Source organism: Chiloscyllium plagiosum, chromosome 2, assembly GCF_004010195.1.
Source record: "Chiloscyllium plagiosum isolate BGI_BamShark_2017 chromosome 2, ASM401019v2, whole genome shotgun sequence".
Classification (NCBI taxonomy): Eukaryota; Metazoa; Chordata; class Chondrichthyes; order Orectolobiformes; family Hemiscylliidae; genus Chiloscyllium; species Chiloscyllium plagiosum.
Window position 1 is genome coordinate 133,033,643 of NC_057711.1, and position 12,884 is coordinate 133,046,526.

At 42.1% G+C, this 12,884-nt stretch overlaps 1 protein-coding gene across 7 annotated transcripts in view; it reads right to left on the reverse strand.

The window, feature by feature from the left end:
* Positions 1-12,884, reverse strand: part of LOC122564092 (zinc finger protein GLIS3-like) — a 567,943-nt gene that overhangs the window by 103,785 nt on the left and 451,274 nt on the right. For all 7 annotated transcript variants that reach the window (XR_006315822.1, XM_043718654.1, XM_043718678.1 and 4 more), the window contains exon 7: positions 8,961-9,102. Coding sequence is in view for 6 of the 7 variants with exons in the window: in XM_043718654.1 (XP_043574589.1) it covers positions 8,961-9,102 (142 nt within the window). In the remaining variant the exon portion in view is untranslated. The remainder of the gene's footprint in view (positions 1-8,960; positions 9,103-12,884) is intronic.

Consider the following 12,884-nt stretch of genomic DNA (forward strand, 5'->3'; position numbering starts at 1 on the left):
GAAAACTAACAAAGATACATAATTCTTTCGTTTCTCAAAATTCGATAAATCATGAATATGAATCATGAAAAAGAAATGTAAATGCATCATCACTAGCCGATGTTGTGAGTTAAGTAAATGGCTCTTTGACCACCCGTTACGAGCTTAACTCCAGTACAGATTAAAAGACAGAATGTGCCCTTGGTTGGTCGATCATGAAAAGTTCTCTGTGAATATAGATTTGGACGATCTTAAACTAGTTTCTAATCACTTACAGCAGAGTTCTGGCAGTACGTTTGACTCAAATTAGCAACTTAGATGTTGTAAAGACTGTAAACAGTTCACATGCAGAAATGATTGCTCAGTGGTTAGGACTGCTACCTCACAGTATCAGGGACCTGGGTTCAATTCCAGCCTTGGGTGACTTGTGTGGAGTTTGTATTTTCCCTCTGTGCCTGTGTGGGTTTCCTCTGGGTGCTCTGATTTTTCCTTCCACAGTCCAATGATAGGCAGATTAGATGGGTTGGCCATGCTAAATTGCCAATAGTGTCCAGGGATGTGCAAGGTCAAAAATCAAATTACAGGTTACAGTCCAATGGGTTTATTTGAAAACAGTAGATTTCTGAGTTCTGTTCATTCATTAGGTGTTAGTGAAAGAGGAAGACCGTAGACACAGAATTGTCTTCCTCTCTCACTAACACCTCATGGAGGAGCTGGTTTCGGTTGATTTTTGACCTTGTCCAACCCAGCCCAGCACCAGCACCTCCACCTCCACATCAGGGATGTGCAGACATGGACAGAATACCCCTGATAAATGTGTGGTTATAGAGTAGGGGTGTCGGTGTGAGTGGGAGGGTCAGTACGGACTCGATGGGCTGAATGGCCTGCTTCCATGCTGTTGGGGCTTGAACTAGAAAATATCACATTGGTAGCTGCACTTGATCTTTTTCTGAAGTTGTATTTGAAACATATTATGAGGACATTTCTCAGTTGGCTATTGATAATGAAATTGGGAACATGCTTCTTGTACATTGATTTACAATTTTGTAGTGAATGTTGAGCAGCCTTGATCTGGCCACATCAGAAGAAGAATCGCTGCAGTTTTTTGTGTCACCTTTGACTGGATGGAGAGTTCTCAGTTTTAACTCAATGTCCCCATCGGCAGGCCGGGAGCGAATGGGGCACATGTTTACATGAGGCAGCGTGCAAACCAACAATCTGGAGGGTGTTGTTCAAACAAGTGCTATAGCTCATTTTTAGTCTTAGACTTCTGGCCCAGCGGGCACCCGAACTGACCACTGGCAACCAAGACCCTTTGCCGGGGTGGTTCAGGCTGGGGTGGAATAGAGGGAAGACCTGGAGAGTGCATTGCTTTGATTTACCTTTCCAGAATGGATGACCTGAAAATATAGCACATGCAACATGGAGTAGGCATTTTTGATTAGATGGAGGCTTTACATAAATGTCCATTTATATCTACAATATTGTGGTTCCTAACATAACCTAATATTCAATGAAAACATAGAACATTGATATTTCTGTTGAAACAGTGGTCCCAAAAACCACATCTCCATCTTCTGAGTGGCCCCTCATCATGCATACATCACTATACATGATAAGATCACAAGACCATCAGAAATAGGAACAGGATGAGTCCATTTAGCCCCTTGAGCCTGCTCCACTATTCATTCAGATCATGGCTCATCCAACATTCCTCACATCCACTTTCCTGCCTTTTCCTTGTAACCCTTGATTCTCCGACTGATCAAGAATCTATCTCAGCCTAAGGACATACAAGGACTCTGCTCCCACATCTCTCCAAAGACTACAACGCTCTGAGAGCAAAAATCCCTCTTCATCTCAGTCTTAAATTAGTGCTCTCTGGTCCTAGACTCTCCCATTAGGGGAAACAATCTCTCAGCATTGACCCTGTCGAGCCCCTTAAGAATCCTGGATGTTTCAATGAGATCACCTCTCATTTTTCTAAACCCCAGTGAGTAATCTTAACCTGTTTAGACTTTGTTCATTAGACAATCAATGATACTAATGATTGCCATAAGGAGGCACTTAGTTTTATAATATTAGATGCAAGTCCTAACTATTAAAATTGTGCATGAATGCCAAACTCTATTTTTTTGCTATTGCCACAGTGATCTTATTTCTTTGTTTGAATATTTCACATATCTTTAGTATTTTCTATGCTCGGTGAAACATAATTAAATCAATAGTTGTTTTTGGTATTGTTAGGAGCTAACAATGTATCTTTAAAAGATTCTTCAAGTAAATGGGAACTGTAATGTGCTTCCACAACGCCAAGATCTATGGAGACAAGAGAGTTGTGGTAATGTCACGGAATGAGTAATCCAGACACCCAGTCCTGGCGGGAGGTGAGGACCAATCATTGGTTCTACTGTAGCGGCTCTTGGAATTTAAATGCAATTTTTAAAGTCTGGTGTTGAAACCTAGTCTAAGACATGGTGATCATGACAATTGCCATAAAAAAAATCTATCAGGTTCAATGAGGAGAGAGGAAAGTCTGCCCTCCTTCCATGCCCCAGTTGGTTTCCAACACCATACTGGCAGGATGTGACAGTTGGCTAATTGCCTAGAACAAAGTGGCAGAAAGAAGGGTGCCTGGCACCAGGTAAGATGGTCAGGGAAGGATGGCCTACATATGATTACAAATTGGTTGACTCTAAACTGCCTTTTTGAGATGGTCCTGTGAGCCATTAATCCATGGGCATTAGTCATGAGAGACAAATAAGCCATGTCCACATTGCATCAAAGACTAAAACAAATCATCCTACCCAAGGATATACTGTTGACTCCAAATTAATAGCAGATCAAAGTGCATTTTGTCAAGTTATGATACCTCACCACACTCCAGTCGCAATATTCCTTACTTTCAATAACACAAGATGGAATAAGCTGTGAGGCAAAGTACAAGAGATGGATTGGCTATCCTCGGGTCATCAACAGCACTTGTAACGCTTCTTGCCATTAATTTGCAGGTAAACAGGAAACCATTTAAGGAGCCTTGTCATTGGACACTAGCAGCCAAACCTCAGCTTATAATTAACAGCGAGCAACAGTTCAGCAGACAGTGAGAATCATTGTGACACTTCCTCAACCATCAACCTACTGCAAGCTACGATTTTAGACCTTTATTTGAAAAGAGAAGAAAATACACCAACGTCCAGCTATAAAACTGTTGATCATAGTGTCATCAAGCCTCAGATGCTATTCTGACAGAGGTCTTGGTTGGGAAGCAGTTAAGAATTGCCAGAGTAACTATAGAGATGAGGAGGAAATTACTGCAGACGCTGGAATCTATATGGAAAACAACCAATGCCAATGCTGGAGATCACAGCAGGTCAGGCAGCATCCATGGAGAGAGAGCAAGCTAATGTTTCGAGTCTCAATGACTCTGCGTCAGGGCTGACGTGGAGGGCAGCATTTATGCAACAGTGTGGGGTGGAGTACGGGGTGAGAAAGGGTGTTGATAGTCCAGATGAGGTGATCGGATTGTGAGAATGGGAGAACAAGTGCGTGTCCAACTGCCAGACTGAAAAGAACAGACAGTCCCACTGGAGTAGGGGAAGGGGAGGGGAGACAGGACATGCTGACAGAGAATGCAACAAGTGAAGCTAAAAGAAAGGGGCAATTTGGCAGTTGGATACTTCATCGTTCTGCCATTCTCATATTCCGATCACCTAATCTGAACTATCAACATCCTTTGTCCCCCAGCAATCCACCCTCACACGATTGCACAAATACTGCCCTCCACACTTCACCTCAGCCCTGATGAAGAATCATCTTGACTCAAAACATTAGCTTGATCTCTCTCCACGGATGCTGCCTAACCCGCTGTGATCTCCAGCATTTTTTTGTTTTCAGGAGTAAGATGAAGAATTGGGGCCAGAGGAGCACCAAACGGTGAGGTGCTTTGTTTACATTTTGCTTTTCTGTATGTCATTTGTTGACAGTAAGATTGCAATGTATGGAGTGCTATGCAGTGGTTGAAACATAAAACCAAGCCCTTGTATATTGTTCTATGCAGACTGAACAAATGCCATACATAGTAAGTTAGTACTAATCTTTCTTTTCTCTCCTTGTAATTTAGTTACTGTCCGGAAGATTCAGTAAGAATGCAACACAGACACGTGAGAGGTCAGAAGGGAAATGCGGGCACTGCGATGAGATCTTCACCAACAAACTGGGCCTAATGAGGAGTGGACAACTTTCTGCTGTGTGCAAAATGAATAAAAAATAAAGTATAGCTTTTCTTAGAGTCAAAGACGAGAGAAAACGGAGAACCTGATGTGTTGGCAAAAATCTATTGCACGTTAGGCATTTGAACAAAGCAACATGTACGGATAATTTACGTGCGTTGTAAAGGTTGCTGATATTCCAACCTGCAATTGGCTTGCTCCTACCTCAGCAGTCAATAATTGCCTGATTCCATTCCATCAGGGAGAAAATTCCAACCCCCCGCCCCCCCCACCCCCACTGAGAGTAATCAGCCAATGAAATGGCTGAGAACTCACATCTCAGCAGTGCCACTGGAAGCTATCTAGCCTCCTTACATGTGAATAACATTCACTGAACCTTCTCTGAAATCATTGTTTTGATCAGATTAATTTTCCAAATTTGTATTAACGTGCTTGAAGAAATGCATTTTTATATCAGGCATCCCATGTCATACGTGTTGTAAACTGCTTTCTCTTTCGAAGCAGTAATCACTCAAACACCAGTATGAAAAATGATGTCAGAAATTGTATAAATTTTCAGAGCTGTTAGGGAGCCAGTTACTGCAAGAAGCAGTAAGAATTAGAACAGCAGTCTGCAACTTTGGATTGTAGGGTGACTCAATATGGCTCAGTATTTTCCTGCTCCAAGTGCTATGGAAAAGAAAGGCAATATAAGACATAATTGAAATTTCTTCCTATCTCAGTAGTAAAAATAAAGTAGCTATAAGTTTGATGAAGAAGCCAGATTAAATAAGCGTTGCAACTCTATTATCAGTGCTGGGGGAAGAGTGATAGAAGGTATATTGCATTCTTGATCTCATTGAGGACCAGAAAAGCCAGAGTGGACAAATTACAAAGGGTTTGTAGGCACATTTTGAACTCTCTGTTAATGTTACTTATTAAAATTATGTGTTCAATATTACAGCTTTGGGAAGCTTGATCTGTGTGTGTTGTGACCGATACATCTAGTTGACGTTTTTGAATATGGACAACTAAATGAAGATTTCATCGGAGATGTGATTGTTTTAGGTAGAAGAGATCCTGCCATGAGAGCACATCTGCTGAGAGGAAATGCAGACTTTCAAGGAAGCTACCAACATGCGTAGAAGATCTGAGTTGCCAATGTTCTGCTAGAGAGAGGATTAAGAAAGGTATGGTCACCTTATTGGGATTGTATTATAGACACCCTAATAATCAGTGGGAAATTGAGAAACAAATTTGTAAGGAGATTTCAGTTATGTGCAACAATAATAGGGTAGTTATGGTAGGGGATTTTAACTTTCCAAACATAGACTGGGACTGTCATAGTGTTAAGGGTTTAGATGGAGAGGAACTTATTAAGAGTGTACAAGACAATTTTCTGATTCAGTATGTGGAGATACCTACTAGAAAAGGTGCAAAACTTGACCTACTCTTGGGAAATAAGGCGGGGCAGGTCACTGAGGTGTCAGTGGGGGAGCACTTTGGGGTCAGTGAACATAATTATATTAGATTTAAAATAATGATGGAAAAGGATAGATCAGATCTAAAAGTTGAAGTTTTGAAGGTATTAGGCAGGAACTTTCAAAAGTTGATTGGGGGCAAATGCTTGCAGGTAAAGTGACGACTGGAAAATGGGAAGCTTTCAGAAATGAGATAACAATCCTGTTGGGGTGAAAGGAAAGGCTGGTAGGTATAGGTAATGCTGGATGACTAAAGAAATTGAGAGTTTGTTTAAGAAAAAGAAGGAAGCATATGTCAGGTATAGACAGGAGAGATCGAGTGAATCCTTAGAAAAGTATAAAGGCAGTAAGAGTATACTTAAGAGGGAAATCAGGAGGGCAAAAAGGGGACATGGGATAGCTTTGGCAAATATGGTTAAGGAGAATCCAAAGGGTTTTTACAAATACATTAAGGACAAAAGGGTAACTAGGGAGAGAATAGGGCCCCTCAAAGATGAGTAAGGTGGCCTTTGTGTGGAGCCGCAGGAAATGGGGGAGATACTAAATGAGTATTTTGCATCAGTGTTTATTGTGGAAAAGGATATGGAAGATATAGACTGTAGGGAAATAGATGGTGATATCTTGAAAAATGTCCATATTATAGAGGAGGAAGTGCTGGATGTCTTGAAACAGGTAAAGGTGGATAAATCCCCAGGACCTGATCAGGTGTACCCTAGAACTTTGTGGGAAGTTAGGGAAGTGATTGCTGGGCCCCTTGCTGAGATATTCACAGGTGAGGTGCCGGAAGACTGGCTAACGTGATACCATTATTTAAGAAAGGTGATAAGGAAAGCCAGGGAACCATGGACTGATGAGCCTCATGTCAGTGGTGAGCAGGTCGTTGGAGGGAATCCTGAGGGGCAGGATGTACATGTATTTGGAAAGGCAAGGACTGATTAGGGATAGTCAACATGGTTTTGTGCGTGGGAAATCATGTCTCACAAACTTGATTGAGTTTTTTGAAAAAGTAACAAATAGGATTGATGAGGGCAGAGCAGTGGACGTAATCTATATGGACTTCAGTAAGGTGTTTGACAAGGTTCCCCATGAGAGACTGGTTAGCAAGGTTATATCTCATGGAATACAGGGAGAACTAGCCATTTGGATACAGAGCTGACTCAAAGGGTGGTGGTGGAAGGTTGTTTTTCACACTTGGAGGCTTGTGACCAGTGGAGTGCCACAAGGATGAGCGCTGGATTCACTACTTTTTGTCATTTATATAAATGATTTGGATATGAACATTGGAGGTATAGTCAGTACATTTGCAGATGACACCAAAATTGGAGATGTAGTGCACAGCGAAGCAGGTTACCTCAGATTACAACTGGATCTTGACCAGATGGGCCAATGGGCTGAGGTGTGGCAGATGGGGTTTAATTTAGATAAATGCAAGATGTTGCACTTTGGGAAAGCAGATCTTATCAGGACTTACACACTTAATGGTAAGGTCCTAGGGAGTGTTGCTGAACAAAAAGGCCTGGGAGTGCAGGTTCATAGCTCCTTGAAAGTAGAGTCACAGGTCGATAGGATAGTGAAGAAGGTGTTTGGTATGCTTTCCTTTATTGGTCAGAGTATTGAGTACAGGAGTTGGGAGGTCATATTGTGCCTGTACAGGACATTGGTTAGGCCACTGTTGGAATATTGCATGCAATTCTGATCTCCTTCTTATTGGAAGGATGTTGTGAAACCTGAAAGGGTTCAGAAAAGATTTACAAGGATGTTGCCAGGGTTGGAGGATTTAAGCTATAGGGAGAGGCTGTACAGGCTGGGGCTGTTTTCTCTGGAGCGTTAGGAGGCTGAGGGGTGACCTTATAGAGGTTTATAAAATCATGAGGGGCATGGATAGGATAAATAAACAAAGTATTTTCCCTGGGGTGGGGGAGTCCAGAACTAGAGGGCATAGGTTTAGGGTGAGAAGGGAAAGATATAAAAGAGACCTAAGGGGCAACTTTTTCACACAGAGGGTGGTACGTGTATGGAATGAGCTGCCAGGGGAAGTGCTGGAGGCTGGTACAATTACAGCATTGAAAAGGCATCTGGATGGGTATATGAATAGGAAGGGCTTGGAGGGACATGGGCCAAGTGCTGGCAAATGGAACTAATTTAGGTTGGGATATCTGGTCGGCACGGACGAATTGGACTGTAGGGCTGTACATCTCTGTGACTCTCTGATTAAATGGAAGAATAGACAAGTCTTTGCTTTACACTGACAGATATTTCAAACTGTACAAGAGCAATATCGTGGGGAAAAGGAGTAAATATCAACAGAAGGATTAACAGGAAGATCAGTGTTAGAATCAGGATGTCAACATTACATATATCATTTCACAAAGACAAGGAAGCAGGTTCACAATCGGGAAAGCACTACTCCACTTCAAGAAGCTGAATCACTTTGCATGCAAATGTTCAGCTAAAAAGAAGCTGATGAAAGGCTTATGCCTGAAACGTTGATTCTCCTGCTCCTCAGATGCTGCCTGACCTGCTGTGCTTTTCCAGTGTCACACTTTTCGACTCTGATCTCCAGCATCTGCAGTCCTCACTATCTCACTATATAGAAGCTGCAACGATGGCTGCTGGGGAGATATCAGTTGATTATTCACTCTACATGCATGCATGGCATGGGCGAGTTGGAACGCAGGGTCTGTTTCCGTGCTGTACATCTCTATCACTCTATGAACAGGTTTGAATCATCAGTTCAGAAAGTAATAAATGGTTTGTGACTGCTCGATTGATGGTTGCAGAAAGGTAGCATTGATTGCCCTTCGTGCTGAATCTGAAAGATCTGGTCAATATTCTGTGCAAGCACTCACTTTGGGAGTGATATTCCTCAGAGGAAGGACACCACCTCAGAAAAGAACAGATGACCCACGAATAACAACTCATACATGCCCCTTGAACATATGACTCTATTCAATTGTTTGGAGATTATGAATGAAATGTATATGCAGAGACTGACTAACGTAGGGCTGACTGAAATTAAAGCATTGAATTGTAATTTTTTTCTGTAACTTGTAACTGTAAATGATAATTCACACTTCATTTGGTGCTTTTGTTTGAGGTGAATGTGAATGATTGGAGAAGTGCATTTGTACCATTGCATTATCTCGCTGGCCAGTTTTGTGAACTCTACTATAACTTGCTTTCATTTTTAGTAACCATTAAAATATACTACTTGAAACAAAGGGTAAAATAAACAGCAATACTAAAGTGTACTTTGTCCAAGCTATTTTGGAAGTTTGGGGAAGCTTACCTGAATATATGTCATGGGGATGTCCAGGTGATTGGCCGATTGTACTGTCCACAGCATCTTGTGGTGATGTAGCAGGCTGCAGTGGTTGAATAGTGAGACAGTCATTCAACATTTCCTGGTCTGGCTCATTGCTGGATCTTAACTATAGACAAAACAAAAAAAAGATTGAATGAAGAATAAAGCATTAAATTTACACTAGAGGCATCAAAGTATGTTAAAATAAAACATGAGGATATTCATAGGCACATTAACAGCTTGTGCAAAGACAAGTTAAGATGGAGCACTGTGTATCGATCAGCCTGCACGGCAATCAAGGGAAGGATAGAAACACTGTGGGCAACATGGTGGCACAGTGGTTAGCACTGGTGCCTCACAGCGCCAGAGACTTGGGTTCAATTCCCGACTCCACTGTGTGGATTTTGCACATTCTCCCCGTGTCTGCGTGGGTTTCCTCCGGGTGCTCTGGTTTCCTCCCACAATCCAAAGATGTGCAGGTCAGGTGAATTGGCCATGCTAAATTGCCCCGTAGTGTTAGGTAAAGGGGTAAATGTAGGGGAATGGGTGGGTTGCGCTTCGGTGGGTCGGTGTGGACTTGTTGGGCCGAAGGGCCTGTTTCCACACTGTAAGTAATCTAATCTAATCTTCACCCGTTTCCTGAAAAGGGCATCTCTTACCTGATTAGGCGAAGGGGGAAATGGAGACAGTGCTCGATAACAATGTGGTGTAATTGTGCATATCTAAATGATTTGAAATATCTCAATGCAACTACTCACTGCTTGATGTAGGAATTTAAGTGTCAACATCAAGAATACATGTCTCAGAATGTTACAAAGTAACATTTTAATTTGAACTACAGGTCGTCCTTGGATTGTGAACATGTTCCATTCTTGAGTCCACTCTCAAGTCGATTTATATGCAAGTCAGAACACAATGCAGCACAGTATAAAATAAGAGTTCATCAGTACAGTAAATCTGTATGTCAGATCTTTAAAATTACAGCCCTTGTATGTGTTCTTAAATACCAGGATTCATAAGTCAGACATTTGAAAATCGCATGATTTTTCTGTACACATTTGTCCTTATTTTTAATGGGCTGATATTTCTACATAAAGTATATGTGAGATGCTAATGCTCAACTCACTACATGTAAACCATGACTTTCAGATCAATCTAACATGCGCATTGTGGTGTTAGCCTGATTGCCACTACTGGCATCTCATGGCATCTGCCATCTCTGCCAATACGTGGTTCAGTGTAAGGGTTGGTTTATCTGTACTTTGTACTGTGTAGAAGATAAATCACAGGAGAGTCTTTACAGAAAAAGCACTGTTGTTAGTGGCAATCAGGCTAACACCACAATGCGCATGTTAAATGTGTACAGAAAAATCATGCGATTTTCAAATGTCTGACTTATGAATCCTGGTATTTAAGAACACATACAAGGGCTGTAATTTTAAAGATCTGACATACAGATTTACTGTACTGATGAACTCTTATTTTATACTGTGCTGCATTGTGTTCTGACTTGCATATAAATCGACTTGAGAGTGGACTCAAGAATGGAACATGTTCACAATCCAAGGACGACCTGTAGTTCAAATTAAAATGTTACTTTGTAACATTCTGAGACATGTATTCTTGATGTTGACACTTAAATTCCTACATCAAGCAGTGAGTAGTTGCATTGAGATATTTCAAATCATTTAGATATGCACAATAACAACAAGTCCATTACCAGTCCAGAATCATTATTACGTCTTCTGGGAACAACATAGAACACATTTGCTCCCTGCAAAGGCTAGCGTAGAACTTAATTTCTGCACTCACACACTGTGAGGTATCAACAGAATAGGTGGAGCTAATGCACTTTCGACATTATCTCTTTCAGAACCATTACCTAATGCAACATGCATCTCCTGGTCTCAGCAATAAAGCTTTATTGGCCTTTTTTCCCCAAAACTGCCTTTTGTGGCACTGCATGGCTGAACTGTATGGATTGTGTGCAGAATACATGTTACCTTTTGTCAGGTTTTAGTTCATTGTTCTAGCATCATTTAACACTTGTGTGGCATTCCCAAAATGATGGTTTCAAATGTATAAAATGTGACAAGAATTGTTAATGGTTAAATAAACTGCTGTTTGACATAGAGTCAGAGAGTCATAGAATTGTACAGCATTGAAACAGACTCTTTGATCCAATTCATCCATGCCAACGAGATATCCTAACCTAATCTAGTCCCGTTTGCCAGCAATTGGCCCATATCCCTCCAAACCCTTCCTATTCATATATCCATCCAGATGCCTTATAAATATTGCAGTTGTATCAGCCTCCACCACTTCCTCTGACAGGTCATTCCATACACGCACCACCCTCTGTGTGAAAAAGTTGCCATTTAAGTCTATTTTAAAATCTTTCCCCTCTCATCTTAAACCTACGCCCTATAGTTTTGGACTCCAATATTCTGGGGTAAAGACCTTGTCTATTTACCCTATCCATGCCCCTCATGATTTTATAAACCTCTACAAGGTCACCCCTCGGCCTCTGATGCTCCAGGGAAACCAGCCCCAGCCTATTCAGCCTCTCTCCATAGCTCAAATCCTCCAACCCTGACAACGTTTTGGTAAATCTTTTCTGAACCCTTTCAAGTTTCACAACATCCTTCCTATAGGAGGGAGACCAGAATTGCATGCAGTATTCAAAAGTGGCCTAACCAATGGTTAAACAGCGATTTTGAAATGTATTCCAGATTTGTGAAATAAAGGCTTGAATTAGTTTTGATTGCCCGAACCCAGAAACACAAATTCATGGGCGGCAGGACAGCTCAGTGGTTAACCTGCTGCCTCTTAGCGCCAGGGTTCAATTCCAGCCTTGGGTGACTGTCTGTGTGGAGTTTGCACATTCTCCCTGTGTCTGTGTGGGCTTCCTCCCACAGTCCAAGGATGTGTGGGCCAGGTGAATTGGCCATGCTAAATTGTCCATAGTGTTAGGGGCATTAGTCAGGGGTAAATATAGATTGGGGGAATGGGTCTGGGTGGGTTACTCTTCAGAGGATCGGGGTGGTCTCGTAGGGCCGAAGGGCCAGTTTCCATACTGTAGGGAATCTAATCTAATCAAACTCTGGCACAAATTCAATATTAATAGTCATAGTAATTTGTACAGGAAATAGAAATATCATTCCAGCACAATACAGGTTCTGATGAAGAGTCACTGAACTTGAAACTTAACTTTGCGTTCTCTCAAATACCAGACTAATGCCATTTACAAGTTCGCTGATGAAACCATCATAGTCAGTCGAACCTCAGATGTTGATGAAACAGACTACAGATGAGAGGTGGAAGACCTGGAAAAATGGTGCACTGAGAACAACCTAGCTCTCAATGCTGGCAAAACCAAGGAACCCATATTGACTTTCAGTGGGATGTTACTCATGCCCCCCCGACACATTAACGGCACAGAGATGGAACGAGTGGAGAGTGTCAAGCTCCTGGGAGTGGTCATCCACAACAAGCTTTCTTGGACTCTTCATGTGGACGCACAGGTTACAAAGGCCCAACAACATCTTTTCTTCCTCAGGCAGCTGAGAAAATTTGGCATGACAGTGAATACTCTTGCCAACTTTTATAGGTGCGCCATCGAGAGCATTCTGTCTGGATGCAGCACTATCTGGTAACTGTACCATTCAAGATCGGAGACGGTTACAGAGAGTGGTGAACTCGGCCCGGACAATCACAAAGGCCAACCTCCCATCTATAGAATCCATCTACCAGGCCCACTATTCCCAATTCCTCCGCCTCCGCCGTATCTGCTCCCAGGAGGACCAGTTCCACCACAGAACACACCAGATGGCCTCCTTCTTTAGAGACCGCAATTTCCCTTCCCACGTGGTTAAAGATGCCCTCCAAAGCATCTCGTCCACATCCCGC